General features: G+C 45.1%; 2 protein-coding genes and 1 non-coding gene across 10 annotated transcripts in view; 1 reads left to right on the top strand and 2 right to left on the bottom strand.

The window, feature by feature from the left end:
- TRAPPC9 (trafficking protein particle complex subunit 9) overlaps positions 1–22,976 on the top strand; it is a 733,440-nt gene that overhangs the window by 9,390 nt on the left and 701,074 nt on the right. For 5 of the 8 annotated variants that reach the window (XM_054499824.2, XM_063669112.1, XM_063669110.1 and 2 more), the window contains 3 exons: positions 10,932–11,077; positions 15,522–15,650; positions 22,513–22,539. In XM_054499824.2, the coding sequence (XP_054355799.2) occupies positions 10,932–11,077; positions 15,522–15,650; positions 22,513–22,539 (302 nt within the window). The remainder of the gene's footprint in view (positions 1–10,931; positions 11,078–15,521; positions 15,651–22,512; positions 22,540–22,976) is intronic. The other 3 variants (XM_054499826.2, XM_063669111.1, XM_063669115.1) reach the window with 1 other exon arrangement.
- Positions 11,980–12,535, bottom strand: LOC129043154 (large ribosomal subunit protein uL16-like). Its single transcript, XM_054499829.2, has one exon. The coding sequence runs from the start codon at positions 12,451–12,453 to the stop codon at positions 12,058–12,060; it is 396 nt and encodes a 131-aa protein (XP_054355804.1). The 5' UTR covers positions 12,454–12,535; the 3' UTR covers positions 11,980–12,057.
- Positions 12,422–12,556, bottom strand: LOC129043299 (small nucleolar RNA SNORA70). Its single transcript, XR_008504391.1, has one exon. It is a non-coding gene; the product is annotated as a small nucleolar RNA SNORA70 (small nucleolar RNA).

Genomic DNA, 22,976 nt, shown 5'->3' with positions numbered 1-22,976 from the left:
CTGAAAATACAGTGGCAAATAAAGCTGCTTGCTCACTGTAGTGGGACAACCGCAATTAGACATCAGTTAGCATTTGAACTTCAGTGAGATAATGACACTGGTGAACTCAAATCAGATACATCCTCCTCTCATAATGGTAACCTGTTGTTGCTTTTGTTTCTCCATGGTTTTCTAATTTTTTTTTTTTTTTTTTTTTGAGATGGTGTCTTGCTGTGTCGTCCAGGCTGGAGTGTGGTGGCGCGGTCTCGGCTCACTGCAACCTCCATCTCCTGGGCTCAAGCAATTCTTCGTGCCTCAGCCTCCTGAGTAGCTGGGATTACAGGCGTGTGCCACCACACTCGGCTAATTTTTGTATTTTTAGTAGAGACGGGGTTTCACCATGTTGGCCAGGCTGGTCTTGAACTCCTGACCTCAAGTGATCCGCCTGCCTCGGCCTCCCAAAGTGCTGGGATTACAGGTGTGAGCCACAGTGCCCGGCCGGTTCTCTAATTTTTGAAGGAATGATTTGGTGCAGGAACAAAGCCTTGCTCTCCCCTGCAACTCTTGGTAGGAGTGAGAGAGTGTCCAACCTGAAATGGGATAGTATTTTGTAGCTCAACAGGAAATGTCCAGATGTAAGGCCAGTTTTAGTTTGACACGTTGACCATACTGATAGGCCCCCTGACAGGTCATTCTACCTTCAGGTCCTGGAGTTCCCCGGTACACGAGGTGTAGGTGTAATTTACTTAAAAGCTCACATGTGCCCCTCATGAAAACCCGTGGCCCATTTTTGTCCATGTAGTGTTGTAGTTATCAAAATTATTTCTGCTCTTATATGTTTCTAATTTTTGCTTGTTCCTCTTTCTTTTCTTTTTCTTTTTCTTTTTTTCTGTCATACTGCCCTGTGAGTGTGTTATTGGGTCTGAAAAGGTAGGCTGTAAACATGTTGCATTAAAAATAGCTAGATTTCCCTATGTGCTGCCTTCTCATAGCCTTCACTGCTTTAAAAAACAAACACTGCTGTCTAAATCTATATGTTAACTGGATAGTCTTTTCATTTTTTTAAATATGTTTTTTAATTTTAGCTTTTTTTTAGCACGTAACCCATTGGCGTTTGGTGTTTGCTAAAATACTTGCTCTGGGGGATCGTGTTCAGTCTGTAGCATTTAGTGACACACGAGCCTTTATTCTTTCGTCTGTTTGTTTTGAGGAAGTGAATTGCTAATTGATTCTGGCGGCTTTAGGGGGTTTTCCTGGGATAGCTTAACTGCGAAAGTCCCAGGCTGCAGCGCCGTGCTTGATCCTGGGCTTCTGAGCGAACGTTTCTGGCCTGTGATTCCCGGCTGTGGCTGTGGGCCGTGCATGAAGGCAAGGAATGCTGGCGCTGGAGTGTGCTGGCGGCCAGGGGAGCTGCGGGAGGGTGCGGCTGTCTTTTCTTTTGCTTCTGCCTTGAGCATGCCGTTTCCCATTTCCTTCACCTCAGCGACTTTCCACCATAAAGGAGACACAGGCCATTCTAAAACCCACACCAGGCTGGGCGCGGTGGTTCACATCTGTAATCTCAGCACTTTGGAAGGCTGAGGCGGGTGGATCACCTGAGGTCAACATGGTGAAACCCTGTCTCTACCAAAAATAAAAAAGTTAGCCGGGCGTGGTGGCATGTGCCTGTAGTCCCAGCTTACTTGAGAGGCTGAGGCAGGAGAATTACTTGAATCTGGGAGGCAAAGTTGCAGTGAGCCAAGTGCAAGTCATCGCACTCTAGCCCGGGCAACAAGAGCGAAACTCCATCTCAAAATAAAAAACAAAAAAACCCACACCAGTCTTTTGCACCCCTTATGAGGGCTCAAGGGCAATTTGTTTAAGTGTCAGGGAAATACGGCCTTCTAGTTCACTTGGATCTTGTAGACACAAGGCCCTATATAAGTGACCACTGTTTCCTTTTTGCTTCTGCCAATGAGCATTCAGAACCAGACAGGCAGTTCACCCGTAGCTATTGTACAGGCTCTTACCTGCTCTAGACTTTCCATTTAACCTCATGTAGGTAAGACACAGACATAACTGTGTCTGCTTTTTTTTTTTTTTTTTGAGACAGAGTCTTACTCTCTCGCCCAGGCTGGAGTGCAGTGGCGTGATCTTGGCTCACTGCAAACTCCGCCTCCTGGGTTGAAGCGATTCTCCTGCTTCAGCCTCTCAAGTAGCTGGGATTGCAGGCACGTGCCACCACACCAGGCTAGTTTTTTGTATTTTTAGTACAGACAGGGTTTCACTATGTTGGCCAGGCTGGTCTCGAACTCCTGACCTCAAGTAATCCGCCTGCCTTGGCCTCCCAAAGTACTGGGATTACAGGCATGAGCCACTGCACCAAGCCAGTGTCTGCATTTGTTGACGCTAATGTCCCTCACTGGTGGCACATCATTTGTTTGCATTACTGATCTAGAGTCTCCAACACCAAGGGCAGCCCTACAGGACACTCTTTGGCTGGCCTAGTCTCCTGTGGTTTCATCCCCCTCAGGGAAAGGTTCTCGCTCTGTGACCTGCTGCCACCACCTCACTGCCCAGGGGCCTTGTTTCTTCCTTAGTGCTCTGGTCCAAGTACCAACACTTACTTTCTTCGTTTGCTTTGTCCCAGTTGAGACAGGCTGGGCTTTCTGAAAGATATCATCACATTCTAGGGTGGCAGAACAGAAGAGACATGAATGTATTAAGTACAGGAAGTCGTAGCTGTCCAGCTTGGAAAATGCAGGGCAGGGATCCAGGGGTGGCTGGTTTAACCCTAGGCGGTGGGCCTTTCCTGCTGCCGCTGGCTCCCAGGATCCATGGGGACAATCTGGCCTGGGCTCCCTCCTCCCCTGCTCTCCTGGCAGCCGAGTCTCGGAGTTCAAAACCCAGGTGCTCTCCTGGACCGCAGGCCCTTCAGAGTTCAGACCACAGGAGAGTCTTGAGTCCTTGTCCTGGGCTGTCCTCTCCACCTCCTCTGTGAGAGACAAGCGCCTTTCCTAAGTGACCTGTGCCAGGAGAGACCTCCCTCATTAGCAGGTGCCCTCCAGAGGTGACTCAGCACACATTTACGGGAAGCTTGCCGTGTGCTGTGCTAGGTGCCGGGGCACCAAGCTATGATATACTTTAGAGACAGAGATGGGGAAAAGATGATGGACAGACAGGAGAAATCTGTCTGAGAGTGTGACTGGAACAACAGGGTACCCGGTGGGCTGTTTCTTACCATGAGGAAAACTGGGAGGCCATGGGGGAAGTGTTTTTGAGATGTCTGTTGGGCATTCAAACAGAGAGATTAAAGAGGCAATCGGATGGGAGTCTGGAGCTCAGGTGCAGGAGGTGGACTCACGAGACACATGGTTGTTGGCAGTATGTAGCCTGTGTTGAAAACCCCGAATGTGGATGAGCTGAGTGAGGGAGAATGCAGATGGAGGCAGGAGGAAGGCCCTAGGCTGACCCCTGGGTGCTTGCCATGACCAAGAGACTGGAGGACAGCCTAGATCCTGTTTTTTTTTTTTTCCTGAGATTGGAGTTTCACTCTTGTTGCCCAGGTTGGAATGCAGTGGTACCATATCAGCTCACTGCAACCTCCGCCTCCCTGGTTCAAGTGATTCTCCAGCCTTGCCTCCTGAGTAGCTAGGATTACAGGCATCTGCAACCATGCCCCACTAATTTTGTATTTTTAGTAGAGCTGGGGGTCTCACCATGTTGGCTAGGCTGGTCTTGAACGCCTGACCTCAGGTCAGCCTCCCGAAGTGTTGAGATTACAGTCGTGAGCCACCACTCCTGGTTGGGGTTTTCTATATTATTCCATGGAGTTAGGGGTTTTAGGTGCAGCTGCCACTTCTTCTAAAGGTGCTGGGGGTGGGGGAGCTACTAAAGAAATCTGAAGGGAATGATGTGGCCAGATTTGCCCTTCACCTCCTCTGTGCTGGCAGCAGGATGGAGTTCCAGCTGAACAGACTCTTTCCTATGGACCCAGAAGGGCAGATCAGGAAGGGCATCTTGAGGAGAGAGGTGCTGGGGAATTGGGGGAGGGACTGTTGAATAGTTCTAGAATAGCTCTTTTTAACAAAAGATAAAAAACAAAAAACAAAACCCTCTTATGAACATTGCTAGTTACTATCGAGGAAGCAGTTCTTTTTTTTTTGAGACGGAGTCTCACTCTGTTGCTCAGGCTGGAGGGCAGTGGCATGTTCTCAGCTCACTGCAACCTCTGCCTCCTGGGTTCAAGCAATTCTCTTGCCTCAGCCTCCTGAGTAGCTGGGACCATAGGTGTATGCCACCATGCCCGGCTAATCTTTATATTTTGTTTAGTAGAGATGGGGTTTTGCCATGTTGCCCAGGCTGGTCTTGAACTCCTGAGCCGAGACAATCCACCTGCCTTGGCCTCCCAAAGTGCTAGGATTACAGGAGTGAGCCACTATGCCCGGCTGGAAGCAGTTCTTTTTTGACACTTCTAAGTGTAAGGCACTATGCTGAGTGGATATGAGGACAAATAAGACAGCCTATCATCAGAGGCTTAAATCTGACTACGGGAGTAATACAAGTTTAAAAGGGGAGAAGGGAGAAACGGATGTGACTATACGTCAGACACCAGTTAGCCACCCACCTACCTATTTCATTTATGTTGCACTGATGCCACCTGAGGCAGACTGTGACAGGCCTAATTTGCTGGGAGGAAGCATTCTCAGAGGGGTTAAATAATGAGTCCAGCGTCACCCAGCTAGTAATGAAGCAGCAGGACTGAAACTCAGGTTCTTCAGACTTTAAATAAATGCGTGTTCTCTCTACTAATTATGTTACCTTCCTCTTATACTTGGAAGACTAAAGTAAATCAGTTTCAGAGCCTTTCAGAAAACTTGTCAAAAGAACTTCTCTTAAGTGCTGCAGATTTATTTCACAAAGCTCAGACTTCCTTGATAGTTAGGTAGCGTCAAAGTGTTTTACATCCCAGGGAGATAGATTTTTCATTTTGCTTTTACATGGACATGGTTGCAAATAATGCACATATGCAAAACAAAATGTAGACACTTCTGAACTTTTAATGAAAACTTTTCAGTTCTCTCTCTTTTTTTTTTTTTTTTTGTGATGGGGTCTGGCTTGTTGCCCAGGCTGGAGTGCAGTGGCGTGATCTTGGCTCATTGCAAACTCTGCCTCCTGGGTTCAAGTGATCCTCCCACCTCAGCCTCCCGAGTAGCTGGGACTACAGGCATGCACCACCACATCTGGTTAAATTTTTTGTATGTTTTTGTAAAGATGGGGTTTAACCATGTTGCCCAGGCTGGTCTCGAATTCCTGAGCTCAAGCAATCTGCCTGGAATTACAGGCATGCTGTGTAATCCATGCAGGGATTACAGGTGTGAGCCACGTAGCTGGCTTCTTGCTCTTTCTTTGTATAGAGTGATGTTTTAATATTCAAACTTTTAACATAAAAAAGTTCAGATGGAAGAAATCAACACTCACAATTTGTTTTCAGTTTTTCATTAGGCAGGATACAGTATCAGCTAATGGTCCATAAAGCATCTGAAACTGAGTATAAAACGTTGCATGTCTTTTTTTTCTTTTTTTTTTTTTTTTTAACTTTCTGTTTAGAGCTCTCTTGCACCTTTTTTTTTTTTTTTTTTTTTTTTTGAGACAATGTCTCATTCGCCCAGGCTGGAGTACAGTGGCGCGATCTTGGTTCACTGCAACCTCCGCCTCCCAGGCTCAAACCATTCTTGTGCGTCCAGCCTCTGAGTAGCTGGGATTATTACAGGTGTGCGCCACCACACTCTGCTAATTTTATTTTATTTTATTTTATTTTTAAGATGGAGTCTCGCTCTTGTCGCCCAGGCTGGAGTGCAGTGGCGTGATCTCTGCTCACTGCAACCTCCGCCTCCCAGATTCAAGCAATTTTCCTGCCTCAGGCTCCTGAGTAGCTGGGATTATAAGAGCGTGCCACCACGCCTGGCTAATTTTGTGTTTTTAGTAGAGATGGGGTTTCACCATGCTGGCCAGGCTGGTCTCAAACTCCTGACCTCAGGTGATCCGCCTGCCTCAGCCTCCCAAAATGCTGGGATTACAGGCGTGAGCCACCGTGCCGGGCCTAATTTTAGTATTTTTAGTAGAGACAGGGTTTTGCTATGTCGGACAGGCTGCTCTCGAACTCCTGGCTTCAAATGATCTGCCTGCCTCAGCTTCCCAAAGTGCTGAGATTTCAGGTGTGAGCCACTGCGCCCAGCTGCTCTGGCATCTTAAGTTTGTCTGCTTTGGTGCTTTAGCTCTACCACGTGGGCACCTTTTAGTATACTTATTGTATTTACATCAGGCACGTAGTCAAAAAGCTCCCCATCCCAAAATATTGTAGTGCAAAATTATGGGCTGTAGCCATTATTTAAGTATACAAAGACTTCTTTTTTTTTTGAGACGGAGTCTTGCTCTGTCGCCCACGCTGGAGTGCAGTGGCGCGATCTTGGCCCACTGCACGCTCCCCCTCCCAGGTTCACACCATTCTCCTGCCTCAGCCTCCTGATAGCTGAGACTACAGGCGCCCACCACCACGCCTGGCTAATTTTTTTTTTTTTTTTTTTTTTTTTGAGACGGAGTCTTGCTCTGTCACCCAGGCTGGAGTGCAGTGGCGTGATCTCCACTCACTGCAAGCTCTGCCTCCCAGGTTCACACCGTTCTTCTGCCTCAGCCTCCCGAGTAGCTGGGACTACAGGTGCCCGCCACCACGCCCGGCTAATTTTTTGTATTTTTAGTAGAGACAGAGTTTCATCATGTTGGCCAGGATGGTCTCGATCTCCTGACCTCATGATCTGCCCGCCTCGGCCTCCCAAAGTGCTGGGATTACAGGCGTGAGCCACCGCGCCCTGCCAGTTTTTTGTATTTTTTAGTAGAGACGGGGTGTCACCATGTGAGCCAGGATGGTCTCGATCTCCTGTCTTCGTGATCTGCCCGCCTTGGCCTCCCAAAGTGCTGGGATTACAGGCGTGAGCCACTGTGCCTGGCTTTTTTTTTTTTTTTTTTGAGATGGAGTCTTGCTCCGTTGCCAGGCCAGAGTGCAGTGGTGCCATCTCAGCTCACTGCAACCTCCGCCTCCTGGGTTCAAGCGATTCTCCTGCCTCAGCCTCCTGAGTAGCTGGGACTACAGGCATGTGCCACCATGCCCAGCTAATTCTTGTATTTTTAGTAGAGATGGGGGTTTCACCGTGTTGGCCAGGATGGTCTCGATCTCTTAACCTCGTGATCCGCCTGCCTCAGCCTCCCATAGTGCTGGGATTACAGGCATTAGCCACCTTGCCAGGCCCAAAGACTTCTTAAACTGTGTAATACCATCCCTGACCCTGCAAAAGAGATTCTCTCTATCCAGGTTCTCTTGGATTTTAATTGCAAACTGTTGTTGTTGAGCAGCTTTAGCTTTTCTTTGGATTTGAATATAGAAATTTCTTTGCAGATAAATTGTTTTTTTGGACTAGAATACCAAGCTCTTGTTTTCCATAAGCCATATAAATAGTACCAAAATCACCAAAATATTAAGCATTTTATTCTTTTTTTTTTTTTTTTTTTTTGACAGAGTCTCTCTCTGTCGACCAGGCTGGAGTGCAGTGGTGCGATCTCCGCTCACTGCAAGCTCCGCCTCTCAGGTTCACACCATTCTCCTGCCTCAGCCTCCCGAGTAGCTGGGACTACAGGCGCCAGCCACCACGCCTGGCTAATTTTTTGTATTTTCAGTAGACACGGGGTTTCGCCGTGTTAGCCAGGATGGTCTCAATTTCCTCACCTTGTGATCCGCCCACCTTGGCCTCCCAAAGTGCTGGGATTACAGGCGTGAGCCACCGCGCCCGGCCTCATTTTGTTTTTATACAATTTAAAATATTTGTATGGTTTTATTGTATCATGGCCTTCATATGAAAAACTAGAAGAGTATTTATATGACTTTTTGTAAAAGTCCTATGTTTTCAAAACAAATTGTTTATCATAATGTTTGCACTTTTAAAAACAAGTTATGTATTTGGAAGCTGCTACTAGAAAAATATTTTTGAAAATTTTGTGGGTTATATTTTGCTACAGTAGGTGTACACTTTTGTAAAGTTCATGTGAAGATGTAATAATTTACTCCTTTCTTTTTTTAAGGGACAGGATCTTGGTCTGTTGCCCAGATTAGAGAGCAGTGGCAAAATCATGGCTCACTGCAGTCTCGAATTCCAGGGCTCCAGTGATCTTCCTGCCTCTACCTCCTGAGTAGCTGGGACTACAGGTGCGAGCCACCATGCCCAGCTAATTAAAAAAAATTTTTTTGTAGGCTGGGCACAGTGGCTGACTCCTATAAATCTAGCACTTTGGGAGGCCAAGGCAGGTAGATTGCTTGGGCCCAGGAGCTCCAGACCAGCCTGGGCAACATGGTGAGACCCTGTCTCTACAAAAAATATAAATATTAGTTGAGCAAGGGGTTGTGTGCCTGTAGTCCCAGTTACTTGGGAGGCTAAGGTGGGAGGATCACCTGAGCCTTGGAGAGACATGGTCTTGCTCTGTTGCCCAGCTGTCTCGAAGTCCTAGCCTTAAGTGATCCTCCTGCCTTGGCCTCCCAAAGTGGTGGTATTACAGGTATTAGCCACCATGCCTGACCTAATTTACTTCTTTAGGATGCTTTAAAGTGAATCTTTTTCTAATTGGTTAGGAGTAAAGTTTTGTTGTTGCTTTAAAGTCTAATTTAAAATATACTAAACTAATATACAGTAGTATTTGTAAACTTATTCATGTATTAAGAGTTGACAGTTATGTTACTGGTGGAGTAAAATGTCCATTTGGATACCGAATTTTTTTTCCCCATTTGGAACAGGATAACATACCGAGGAAGTGAGCAAAACACTGTCTACCTTTGAGAGTAAGAGCTGGCTGGGCAAAGAGCTGTAATCCCAGCTCTTTGGGAGGCTGAGGCAAGAGGATCACTTGAGCCCAGGAGTTCAAGACCAGCTTGAGCAACATAAGGAGACCCTATCTCTACAAAAAATAAAAAAAAATTAGCCAGATGTCGTGGTGCACACCTGTGGTCCCAGTTACTGGGGAGGCTGAGGTGGGAGGATCTCTTGAGCCCAGGAGTTGGAGGTTGCAGTGAGCTGTGATTGTGCCACTGGGCTCCAGCCTGGGCAGCAGAACAAGACCTTGTCTCCAAAAAAAAAAAAAAAAAAAAAAAAAGGAACAATATTCTAGAAACACATCAAGGACACTTAACACAAAGTGCAGAGGTTGGAGTCAGGGAAGGCTCCCTTGAGAAACTAGTCATTGAGATGAGCCTAAAAGAGAGTGGAAGTTGTGAGGCAGATAGAGCCTGAGGTCGGGGGACTTCAGCGTTGCAGCAAGGTTGCCTGTGGAGTGCAAAGCCACAGCCGTAGGACGGGAGGCCAGAGCTGTAGGAGGGGCTGGCTATGGACCGCATGCTTCTCCCTACGACTGAATTGAGCATCCTGTGAAAAGTTTGCAGTGGGGGAGGGACACAGACTGATTTGTGCTTTGGGAAGGACACTCTGGCTGTGTGTGTATAGAAGCAATGAAGGAAAGGGGGTGCAGAGTGAGGAGTCAGAGACGAGGTGGAGGCTGCTGAGGTGACTGCTATTGGGATGGGAGGAGCAGCTCAGATGCTTTTTTTTCTTTTCTTTTTTTTTTTTTTTTGAGAGTCTCACCCTGTCCCCCAGGCTGGAGTGCAGTGGCATGATCTCGGCTCACTGCAACCTCCGCCTCCCGGGTTCAAGTGATTCTCCTGCCTCAGCCTCCTGAGTAGCTGGGACTACAGGCATGTGCCACCACGCCTGGCTAATTTTTTGTATTTTTAGTAGAGATGGGGTTTCATCGTGTTAGCTAGGATGGTCTCTATCTCCTGACCTTGTGATCCACCCACCTCGGCCTCCCAAAGTGCTGGGATTACAGGCATGACCCACTGCACCCTGCCAGATGCTGCATTTTCTTATGGGGAGGGTCTGTTAGCAGGGGCCATCCTGACACTGCATTGTGGCCAAGAAGGAGACAAACGAAGGCTGGCGTTTCTTCTTCTTTCCGCATCTGCCTTACGTTGTGATCTTTGTTTAAAACTTATTCAGATTGGAAACGCTAAATTCCAGAGCAACAAAGAGTTTGTTGAACTTGTTAGAGTTAGACATGATAGGATTTAACATTGTATTGAGATGTGTCAATAACATTCATTTACTTAGAAACGTCACATCTTCTGGATTTCCAGAGGAGTTTTATTCTTGATAAGTTTGCTTTCTTGATGAGGGAAAGTTTAATCCAGCTGCAGTTTTTCTTTAAAAAAAAATCATCTATCTTAAGAAAGATAACATTTAAAGATTAGAAGTATTTAAAAATGATAAAAGGAATATTTTGGTACAGTTGCTTTGGTTTCTGAGTTCATAGGGACTCAGAAGCCTTTGCATTATTTAATGGCATATCCTTGCCAATATTTAAAGAGCTATTAGTGAGCACCCCAGGCCCTGCCCTCTGAAAGCTTTCCTAAAGCTTGCCCTGAAATAGCAAGGATGAACATCTTGTTTGCTGAAGCCAAATGGTTGGCTAACAAGACTCAGCATAGCTCTCTTTATAAAATAATAATAGGTTTGATGTTAAGAAGTGGAAGATAAATTGATTTTTTTAAAAAGCTGAAACATAAACTTCCTTATGCTAATGTTACAACTGGAAAATCTAAAAAGAAAAATCCAATTCTAACATTGCCTACGTGAAAGACATGGTAGAAGTCCTTACGTACCTATCACCTTTAAAAAAATTGCTTGGCAGTACATTTTTGAAATCAAGACCACTCCAGCTCGCATAACTGGCAATGATTATTGCTGACTTAAAATTACAGAGCCTACAGTTGCCTTCTTAGCATTTTTAGTAGTGAGAGAATTGAATAGTGCTTAGTCAGAGTGCTTTCTGGGTGGGAGTTGTATAGTAATAAAGATACATTGTCATTTATTTTCTAGACATTACAAGAAGCGGTGCCAAGGCCGCATGCGGAAGCACGTGGGGGACCTGTGCCTGCAGGCAGGGATGCTGCAGGACTCCCTGGTGCATTACCACATGTCGGTGGAGCTGCTGCGTTCTGTGAATGACTTTCTGTGGCTTGGAGGTAAGATGAGCTGATGAAGATGATCTGATATGTAATTGTTTCAACTGTTATTTAAAATGAGAGGCTGGGCGTGGTGGCTCACGCCTGTAATCCTAGCACTTTGGGAGGCTGCGGTGGGCCGAACATGATGTCAAGAGATTGAGACCATCCTGGCCAACATGGTGTAACCACGTCTCTACTAAAAATACACAAATTAGGTGGGCGTGGTGGCATGCGCCTATAGTCCCAGCTACTCGGGAGGCGGAGGCAGCAGAATTTCTTGAACCAGAAGGCAGAGGTTGCAGTGAGCAGAGGTTGCGCCACTGCACTCCAGCCTGGCAACAGAGCGAGACTCCATCTCAAAAATAAATAAAATAAAATAAAAAAAGAAATGAGAGGAAACGGCAAAAGAAAGTCCCCAAAAAGAAGGGATGAGGGAGGAAAAGCAGCCAGCCTGTGCCGGTTGCCACGAGCAGTGGCCTAGGATGCTTCCCTGCTGTATCTGCTGCCGTCCTCCCGCCCTGCCATGCGTCATCTGAAGGAGGCCCTGCCCACGCTTTCCCTTTTCCTCTGTTCTTAGTATACCTTGCCCTCTGCTTTGGATGCCGTTCCCCATGATCTTTACCTCTTACACTCATCCCTCAAAACCTCCTCCATGTGTCACATGATGAATGGATAAACGAAATGTGTTATGGGCATACAGCGGAATATTATTCAGCCATGAAAAGGAGCGAAATTGTGATACCACTGCAGCACGGATGAACCTTGACAACTTTGTGCTAAGTGAGAGAAGCCAGGCATGAAAAAGGCCGCAGATTGTGTGATTCTATTTATATGAAGTGGCTAGAATAGGCAAATCTATAGAAGCAGAAAGTAGACAACTGGTTCTAGGGGCTGGGAGGAGGGGGAATGGGAAGTGACTGTTTGTTTTTTTTTTTTTTTTGGACAGGAAGTAGAATTTATTGGTGAGTATTAAGAGGGGGGCAGCACATTGGAAGCCCTCATGAGTGCAGGGCCCGCCGCTTGTCCAGAGGGCCACGATTGGGGATGTACTTGACCCCACAGCCATCTGGGATGAGCCGCTTCTCAGCCACCATGTCTTCAAATTCATCAGCATTGAACTTGGTGAAGCCCCACTTCTTTGAGATGTGGATTTTCTGGCGGCCAGGAAACTTGAACTTGGCCCTGCGCAGGGCCTCAATCACATGCTCCTTGTTCTGCAGCTTGGTGCGGATGGACATGATAACTTGGCCAATATGAACCCTGGCCACAGTGCCCTGGGGCTTTCCAAAGGCACCTCGCATGCCTGTTTGGAGCCTACATTGGGGTAGTGCAAGGTCAGAAACATGAACATCCATCGGAAAGGCCTGTCTCCAAGGTCCCTTAGAGCAACCCATACAACCAACAGGCTGCGTACACTACCAAGGAAGCTGCTGTGTGCAGCCATTGCACACTGGGCCCCCATGAGGAAAGGAACTCAGTTGGCTTACTTGGCTGCAGGGGAAGTGGCTGTTAACGGGCATAAGGTTTCTTTCTGGGGTGATGAAAATGTTCCAGAGTGTTAGTGGTGATGGTTGCACAGTTGTGAATATACTAAAAACTGCTGACGTGCACACTTTAAGTGGGTGAATTATATGGTATGTGAACTCTATGTCAATCTTAAAAATTAAAAGAAAGGCAAGAAGAAATCCTATTTCAAAGCACAGCCATCTCTGATCCCCTGCAGCAGTCGGCAGAGCGGGTGCTCTGCCTGAGATGTTGCTGACACTTTGTGCTGGAATTGGATGTCTGTGTGTGGTCTTCCCTTTGGGGACTGCGCCTCCTGGAGGTGGTCCTGGGAGGATGGACTGGCTGTGTCCATTGCCTGACATGTTGCAGATGCTCCCTAAATGCTTGTTAAGTGAACAATGTGTGAGTAAGGACTAAAACAGGGTTCTTTCGTTGAAGTTGACAGTTTAGCAAGGACGCCTGTCAGCCACTTATGATAATACAAGTCGGAATGAAGTAATGAGGTGAGTTCTGTAACAGAAGTTTAACGAGGTGCTGTAGAACATATGAAATATAACAAATTCTTTCCTTCTTGGGGACAGAGTCTCGCTCTGTTGCCCAGGCTGGAGTGTAGTGGCATCATCTTGGCTCACTGCAATCTCCGCCTCCTGGATTCAAGCGATTCTCCTGCCTCAGCCTTCCGAGTAGCTGGGACTTACAGGTGTGCACTACCACGCCCTGCTAATTTTTGTATTTTTAGTAGAGATGGGGTTTTGCCATGTTGGCCGGGCTGCTCTTGAACTCGACCTCAGCTGATCTGCCTGCCTTGGCCTCCCAGAGTGCTGGGATTACAGGCATAAGCCACTGTGCCCAGCCAAATATAAGAAATACTTCAAATGGCCAGGCACGGTGGCTCATGCCTGTAATCCCAACACTTCTACAAAAAATAAAAAACAAAAAAACCTTACTTCACCTCATTTCTACAAAACAAAATTAAAAAACATTAACTGGGTGTAGACCAGCCTGAGCAACATAGGGAGACCTCACTTCTACCAAAAAAAAAAATAATAATAATAAAATAAAAAATAAAAATAAAAAAATAAAAAACATTAGCTGGGCTTGGTGGTCTGTGCCTGTAGTCCCGGCTACTTGTGAGGCTGAGGCAGGAGGATCGCTTGGGCTCAGGAGGCCAAGGCTGCAGTGAGCCATGATTGCACCACTGCACTCCATCCTGAGCAAGAGTGAGACTTTATCTCTTAAGAAAAAACAAAAATAAAACTTAAAATGGACTTAAATTTAGTTTTTTAAAGAGGCTAGAGAAATAAAAGTGGGGAAAGAGAGAGTAAGAATTAGGGATGGAAAAGAAAAGAGAATCAGATAAAGGATTAAGCAGGCTGAGAAACACATAGTTTTACTTGGTTTTCTTGAAAGAGTGTTGTCTCCCTAAGTACTCCTTATTGTATCAATTAGAGAATCTGTGCGTCTCCCAGTGGGCTCTGAGACTAGGGCATGTGCAGTGGTGCTTCTCCAGAAAGACTGGTACTGCCCATATGCCTTCCCCATGCGGCGCTGGACTGGATCAGGAGAGCTCCTAAAGGGCACACAGAGAAGGACGGTGCTGTGTGCCGTGGGCCTCTTCCATGCTCAGCCTCTCAGAAGTGGACAGTGGAGTTGTCCACAAGCTACTTATGCCTGACATCACAGCAGACTGAATGTAGAAGCCGATAGAAGATCCAGCTGACTTGTATTAACTCTGACATTAAAGAAATGTGTGAACATGTCAAATAATGCCATTCCTCCAGTATTTTATTTTTCTTTTGGAAAACAATTATCTTTCATAAAACTGTTAACACACGACAAGCTTATTATTTGATTTTTTATTTTTATTTTTTTGAGACAGAGTCTCGCTCTGTCGCCCAGGCTGGAGTGCAATGACGTGATTTCAGCTCACTGAAACTTCCATTTCCCAGGTTCAAGCGATTCTCTTGCCTGAGCCTCCTGAGTAGCTGGGGCTACAGGTGTGTGCTATCATGCCTGGCCAATTTTTGTATTTTTAGTAGAGTCAGGCTTTCACCATGTTGGCCAGGCTGGTCTTGAACTCCTGACCTCAAGTGATCCACCCACCTTGGCCTCCCAAAGTGCTGGGATTACTGGCATGAGCCACTGCGCCTGGCCTATTTTAAAAGGAATTAATACATAAATACTTAAATCCTTTTCTCAGTTTTATTTTCCAATATGGTAAATATCTACAGGTGTAACCCACATCACAAAAAAAGCTCTTTGTGATCCTAAGTCATTTTTAAGAGCATCAAGGAGTTTTTAGACCAAAAGTTTAAGGACCACTGAATTAATGGATAAAAATGATAGAGATGAATACTGCGACATACCTTCTAAGGCATGTGTCATAGCTGGAGATTATTAGGTTGTCACGTCATGAGAGAAGAACGGGCTGTGTAGCGAGTTGATACGGCTGTTTTTGAGGAAGAGGGACATCTATAGCCGCAGAAGGAGCAGATGCCTATGGGGTGCGTGGTCTGGAAAGGCATTCTGGTCTTGCTTTGGTGCTATTACTGTGAAATATTTTCAATCCAGGGCACTTTCTGTTATACATCTCTGTAGCTCCAGAACCTGGTGCAGTCTGCCACACAGTCTGTGCAGGAATGCTGGCCACATGAATGGATGAACGCAGAGGCTGGCCTGTTTCACGTGTGCGCTCAGCCCTGCAGGGAAATCTTGAGTGTGGTGAGAGTGTTCTGTGTTGCCTGCCTGGACATGGGCATGGGAAAGACAGGTGGCAAGTTCCCATTTGCAAAAAACTAGTGATCTTTAGGTTTGATCTTTGTTTTGGGAGAAAAATTGGCATTTCCAAATAATCCACGTGTTTAAATCATTCTTAGTTACTGCAGTTTGAGCTAATGAAGGGTCACTGACTTGACTAATGATGCTGGTTTTTGTTTTTTGTTTTCTTAATGCCCAGCTGCCCTGGAAGGATTGTGTTCAGCTTCTGTCATCTATCACTATCCTGGTGGAACTGGTGGGAAGAGTGGAGCTCGGAGGTTCCAGGGCAGCACACTTCCTGCTGAAGCAGCCAACAGACACCGGCCAGGTGAGCTTTGCCCTTTTTCTGGCCTCTGCTCACTTGCGGTCTTTAAATAAAGCAGACTCATTTGTTACTTTTTCCTTTGTGTTAGGACTAATATTTAAATAAACTGTAAAATCTATTGAGTCAGTAATTTTTTTTTTTTTTTTTTTTTTTGAGGCAGAGTCTCGCACTGTTGCCTGGGCTGGAGTGCAGTGGCGCGATCTCGGCTCACTGCAACCTCTGCCTCCCAGGTTCAAGCGATTCTCCTCCCTCAGCTTCCTGAGTAGTTGGGATTACAGGCGCCTGCCACCACACCCGGCTAATTTTTTGTATTTTTAATAGAGATGGGGTTCACTATATTGGCTAGGCTGGTCTCAAATGCTTGACCTCGTGATCCACCCGCCTCGGCCTCCCAAAGTACTGGGATTACAGGTGTGAGTCACCGTGCCCTGCCCAGAAATCTTGTATGAGACATTTTGTTCTGATTTTATTGAATACTTTCGATCTTATTGAATACCACTAATGGGTTAGAATGATTGGTTGATTTCTGGAATAGTTGTGTAAAATTTCCTGGTAGAACAGACTTGAGGTTCTGTGTCTAAGTCTTTTTTATAATTTTATGTATTAGGAGAAGCTAGTCCCAGAGGTCAATTTTAATAGCTGATTCAGGGCCTGGGAGCAGTTTCTTATTTTATTGGCTGATGACGTTCTCTCAATGAATTGTTTGATTTGCTTATGCTTGGTAGAACCAATGAAGAGTGAGAAAACTTCTTGGGTGGAGCAGACCCACGAATGCTGAATGAACATGAACGTTTTGGTCCTTGATGAATGAACCTGCCTTTAATGGCTCAGGATTCAGTCGTCATGTTGCATAGGTCACAAAGAAGGAAGCAACAAAATAATGAAAGCAGGGATTTATTGAAAACGAAAGTACACTCCACAGTGTGGGAGTGGGCCGAGCAGCGGGCTCAAGGGCACGGATACAGAATCTTCTTGGGTCTAAATACCCACTAGAAGTTTCCCGTTGGCCACTTCACGCTCACCTCTTGTAAATGAAGTGGTAGCCTGCAGTTAGTCTGATTGGTTGCAGAAAGCAGCCACTCAGAGGCTGAAGTTAACAAAGGTCACACTCCTGTGCAAACATCTGATTGGTTGCAAAAAGCAACCAATCTGAGGCTAAGGTGAAGTTACAAAGTTATGCTTCTATGCACATGAAAAGTAGACAAAGTTATACTTCTATGCAAACTAAGACTCCACCCGCAATCAGTCTGATTGGTTGCGGACAGCCAATTTCCCATCTGTCATGCAGAAAAGGTCAAAGGGAGCAGCCTCTGGTCCTTTTGTTACTTAGTCATGGAAAGTTAGGGTTTTCCTCTCAATTTAGTTGTAGTAAGTCTGCGTGAAACAACCTTAGGTTCTTTGCCTCTAGATCCTATTCTTCTGCCTCAGGCTTATCTTTTTTGTGATTGAGAAAATTTTGATTTTTTTCCTGTATCTGTAATAGATGAGAAAAGTGAAAACGTTGATTTGACATCAGTCACTTTTCCTTTATAGATTGACTACAAGGGGACATTGTTGAATAGATTATGTGTGTGGTTTTTTTTTTTTGAGACAGAGTCTCACTCTGTCACCCAGGCTGGAATGCAGTGGCTCAATCTTGGCTCACTGCAACTTCTGCTTCTCGGGTTTCAGTGGTTCTCCTGCCTCAGCCTCCTGAGTAGCTGGGATTACAGGTGTCCGTCACCACACCCGGCAAATTTTTGTATTTTCAGTAGAGATGCGGTTTCACCATGTTGGCCAGGCTGGTCTTGAACTCCAGATCTCAAGTGATCTGCCTGCCTCGGCCTCCCAAAGTGTTGGGATTACAGGTGTGAGCCACCGCTCCTGGCCTGTGTGGTTTTTTTTGAGACAGAGTCTTGCTCTGTTGCCCAGGCTGAAGTGCAGCAGCATGATCTCGGCTGACTATAACCTCTGCCTCCCGGGTTCAAGTGATTCTTGTGTCTCAGCCTCCTGAGTAACAGGATTACAAGTGTGTGCCACCATGCCCAGCTAATTTTTGTAGAGACAAGGTTTCGCCATGTTGGTCAGGCTAGTCTCCAACTCCTGACTCAAGTGATCCACCCGCTTCGGCCTCCCAAAGTGCTGGGATTACAGGTGTGAGCCACTGTGCTTGGCCAATTATGCTGTTTTAATATATAAATAAATGTGTTTGTATTTCAACAAAATTGTATGATTAATAGTTGGCAGTCCTTTGGGAAGTATTTTTTTGTAAGGCACTTAGGCTATTTACTGATTGAAATATAGAGACATGATTTTTTTTTTTTTTTTTTTTGAGATGGAGTCTCGCTCATTGCCCAGGCTGCAGTGCAGAGGCGCGATCTTGGCTCACTGCAACCTCTGCCTCCCAGGTTCATGCCATTCTCCTGCCTTAGCCTCCCGAGTAGCTGGGACTACAGGCACCTGCCACCACGCCTGGCTAATTTTTTGTATTTTTAGTAGAGACGGGGTTTCACCATGTTAGCCAGGATGGTCTCAATCTCCTGACTTCATGATCCGCCCACCTCGGCCTCCCAAAGTGCTGGGATTACAGGCGTGAGCCACTGCGCCCGGCCAGACGTGACTTTTATGATTATAGGGTTGGTATAGATTAAGGTGGCTTTTGGTATACTGCAAAATCCAAGGACTAGGAGAAAGCTTTGCCACTGATTGCTAGAAGAACAAATTCTCTGGGTCTCAACCTCACTACCTGTAGAATGAAGAGAGTGGGCCAGATGCTCGAGTTTTCTTCCTGTTCTAAGATTAGTTTCTTTGAGGCTGTGTCTTCTGTTTATATGTAGGGGTGTTAAAGCTTTCGGATTAAATACTGAACACTGTTCCCTTCCTTGAAGCAGATTTCAGTATGTGCTAGCTACACTTTTAGTTATGCTCTCTGAGCATCGTATTTTAAAAAGCCCTGTTGATCATTTCTTATTATGCCAACAATTAAATTTGTTACCTTTTTTTTTCAGCAACCTGGAAAGACCTTTCTGGCCATAGGTGGCGCTGTTGTACACATATATTTTTAATGTCCTAATTTTCCTGTTGGTGAAAGACTTAAATAAGGCTTCCTTCATTTGAATTTTGCTGTTGTTGTTGTTTAATGCTTTAGAATAGCACTATGCCCATTATATATGGAGACCTGGAAAAGTATTCTAGTTATTTTTATTATGTCATTTCAGCATGAAAATTTCAGATGTGCAATGTGGACAGTGGTGAAATTGGACTTTTCTTCCAGTGTTAGAAACCAGTCAGCCATGATTTATAAAAGAGATAGAAACCGTCTGGAGCACCTTAAAGCTGAAAAGAATCTGGAACTCCCTGAGTATTGCACCCAGTTTTGCATGTTTGCTAGTGGGTGGTGTTGTGGTGTCATGGAAAAGCCTCGTTCAGCTGGCTTGTGTCTGAACGCAGGTCCTACAGTTCTTTCTCAGGTACCCCCCACCTCCTCGCTCTGCATCTATGAGTAGGGGCTCCTAATTTCTGCTTTGTAGAATTGTGAGAATTAGAGAGAATGTGTGCAAAATGTTTAGCATGGTGGTCATCTCATAAAATATCTCATGACCATTAGCTATTATTTTATATGAAGTCATCATTTTATAGTGTTTGGAAATTACTGAGGCATTGAAATAGGAAAAATGTTTTTGTGAAGAGAGACTCAGGAAATGAAGGAAATATTTGAGGAGGGTCAGTAGTTCTTTTTTTTTTTTTTTTTTTTTTTTTTTGAGATAGAGTCTCACTCTGTCACCAAGGCTGGAATGCAGTGGCTCACTGCAACCTCTGTCTCCTGGGTTCAAGCAATTCTCGTGCCTCAGCCTCCCGAGTAGCTGGGATTACAGGTGTGCACCACCATGACCGGCTAATTTTCGTATTTTTAGTAGAGATGAGGTTTCACCATGTTGGCCAGGCTGGTCTCAAACTCCTGACCTCAAGTGATCCACTCGCCTCGGCCTCTACACACATTTTACATAAACCAATTTAACCCTTTAATCTTCACAACAACCAAGTAAGGTAGGTTGGATTATTATCCAGGTTTTACAGATGTGGAAACTGAGGCATAGACAGGTTGAGGAACTTGACCAAGGTTATGGAGGTAGTAAGTAGCAGAGCTGGGATTTAAACCCTGGCAGTTGGCCAGGTGCAGTGGCTCACACCTGTAATCCCAGCACTGGGAGGCCAAGGTGGGCAGATCACGAGGTCAGGAGTTCCAGACCAGCCTGGCCAATATGGTGAAACCCCGTGTCTACTGAAAATACAACAATAACAACAAAAAATTAGCTGGGCGTGGTGGTGCGCACCTGTAGTCCCAGCCCCTTGGGAGGCTGTGGCAGAAGAATCGCTTGAACCTGGGAGGCAGAGGTTGTAGTGAGCCGAGATTGTGCCACTGCACTCCAGCCTGGGCGACAGAGTGAGACTCTGTCTCAAAGAAAAAAAACAAAAAAAACCCCAGAAAAACAGAAAACAAAACAAAAAACCCCTGGCAGTCGGGCTGAGCTTCAGTAGATTGGCTTCCGGGGTTTAGAGGTATCAGCATATCTACAGTTCCATGTGTACATCTATACATCAGTCAGGGGGTTGGCCAGTGTGGAAAGGGTGGGACAGAGAGAGTTATGCAGCACTGGCATTTGTGTCTTGGCCACTGTCCACAGAGAGTGCACTGCGGTTTGCGTTAATCATTTGTGTAGGCAGCAGGTTTCTCCCTGTAACAGAACTTTAGTCCATCAAATTCATCTAGAAAACTCCTGTTCAGAGAAAGTGGAGTTTTCTAGATGAAATTGATTTGTATTTCAACAAAATACAACTACTGAATTTTGTTTCAGGGAAGGGAGTGGTATTCAGTTCCCCATCTGAACACTTTAATGCCCCTAAATATAAACAAAAGATAGAGGCTCACAGAGGCTTACCTTAGAACAGGAACAAACTGAAGCATCGGCCCACTCTCTTCATTTTACAGGCAGGGGTGATGATGTGAGGCTTTGTTATTCAGGTGTCCGGATCCTGCTGTAGAGGTGACAACCACTAGGAAAGGGCCTAAAAACCAGCATTTGGTGTGTGAGGGCATCCTCTGTAATAGTCCTAAATGAGATGTATGGACCTGATTTCTACTTACCTCCTGCCTGTGATCTGGCCTTTGAAGAGAAAATGTGCTGATTGTTGAACCCTGATATTTTGGTCTGATTGATAATTTTGTGTCTCCCGTTACATTAATAGTTAAACCTCCAGTTTTCCTACATCGGTCTCTTACAAGTTTGGTTAATGTGAAATCAGTCTACTAGAGGCTGATGATGCTAATAATCAAATGATTGATGATTGTGATAATAACTCTGAGGCATCAAAAGTTTAATTCATATCCCATATCTAAAGGACATGGCATAGTATAATATATTTGGCCAGGTTCTTCACAGAACAAAACGTTTGTAGGGTTATCTGGAAATCCAGAATTCCTCAAGGTCTGTGCAGCTGAATGTCTGGCTCAGTGCAGACCTCAGACCTGGTGTCATGGCGGGTGTGGTGGTGGCTCCTCTGGGCTTCAGTCTCCCCACAGGCAGTGAGGGTTAATATCTGTTTATTTTGTAGGGTTGCTCTGAAGGTCGTACATGATATTTGTTAAGCATCGTGCTTGGCATAAAGGTGTTATTAAATGGAAAACACCTGTTTTTTATTTTAATGGTGGCGTCAAGATTGCAGTGACTTTTGTCTGCATTTACAAACAGAGATGGCTGTACACAAAATAGCTCTTAAATAGCACCATAATCATGGGGCCTCTTCTCTGTGTAGACAATTGAATAAATGTGCTATTTCCGTAAGATTATTGGGACATACCATTTTGAATCTTCTTAACATGTTTAAAAATGAAAATAGCTAATGATAAACATGACTCTTGGAACCAGTACCTCTTGAGGTGTATTTTGCCATGATGGGAAATTGCATTCTATAGAGAAGTCGAATTGGATCACACAGATATTTGGGTAGTTTAGCAGACCACCAAGGCTTTCAAAAGTTTCTTCATAATAGTGAAGTTAATAGTTTTGTATTTTAAACTAACTACAAAGCTACCTTCTAAAAGTTGGAAATCTTTAACTTGATGAAGTGTCCAGTTATTCTGTGTGTGTGTGAGAGAGAGAGAGAGAGATAGAGATAAAGAGAGAGAGAGATGTATTTTAGGGGGGTTGTGAAAAGTTCCGCAGAGCCACTGGCACCTTTTCTCCCCCATTGTAGGTTGCTGACATACATTTGCACAAATAATAATCCTTTGTCACTTGGCTTATTTGTGGAAATAAGGAATTCTCATACTTGTTTAAGAAGAGGTGGCAGGCCGGGCATGGTGGATCTTGCCGGTAATCCCAGCAGTTTGAGACCAGCCTGGCTAACATGGTGAAACTCGTCTCTACTAAAAATACAAAAAATTAGCTGGGTGTGGTGGCGCACGCCTGCAGTCCCAGCTACCTGGGAGGCTGAGGCAGGAGAATTGCTGGAACCTGGGAGGCAGAGGATCAAGTGAGCCGAGATCACGCCACTGCACTCCAGCCTGGGTGACAGAGCAAGACTCTGTCTCAGAAAAAAAAAAAAGAAGAGCTGGGAGCATGAACATAGAAAGTGGGAAGGCAGAGAGGTGAGGAGGCACTTAACAATTTGTTTAGGGTATGAGTAATAGTAGCTTTTCTTTTTTCCTGTCTGAAGCAAAAAGGCACCAAACTTGTAACATACTGTTCCTCAGAATTGCTTTTCTGATCAGATACAAGTCAGATTTTTCTCTAGGCTATGTGAATTATGAAATGTGTTTTAGTAGTTATTTTTAAAAGTAGTTTTGTTTTCCAAATAAAATACCATAATTTGTTCTTTCTTCCAGGCGCACAGGAAGTTCTCATTGATCCAGGTACATGATCTATGTGTTTAGTTTCTTTTGGTTATTTTTTTTAAGTGCCTGTTTCATGGTGATGTGAATGAATGGTTAAAATTTCTGGATGATGATCTTTGGAACATTCTGATTTAAGTAACTGTAAATCAGAAATGTTAAAAGCTTGATGATTGATTGGTGGGTCCTTGCTTGATGGGAAACCCATTGCTTTATGTTGTCTGTTGAAGAGGAGGCTTCTTCCTCTAGCATGGCTAAGTGAATGATTTGAGAATTGTGCCTTTAATTCTTTGAATGCGTTGAGCATGTTTGTCCTGTTAATTTTGAATTCATTTGTAATCATGACTTTGCTCTGATTTGTGGCTTGTGCTCCCTTCCACGTGAGTTAATTCTCTACTGCATTTCGTCTGTGTGTTCTTAACAGGGAAAGAAATCTCGTATTTTTTACAGAGGCAGGT

This window comes from Pongo pygmaeus, chromosome 7, assembly GCF_028885625.2.
Source record: "Pongo pygmaeus isolate AG05252 chromosome 7, NHGRI_mPonPyg2-v2.0_pri, whole genome shotgun sequence".
Taxonomy (NCBI): Eukaryota; Metazoa; Chordata; class Mammalia; order Primates; family Hominidae; genus Pongo; species Pongo pygmaeus.
The sequence above is the reverse complement of the archived record's forward strand: the minus strand, read 5'-3'. Positions and strand labels throughout refer to the sequence as shown.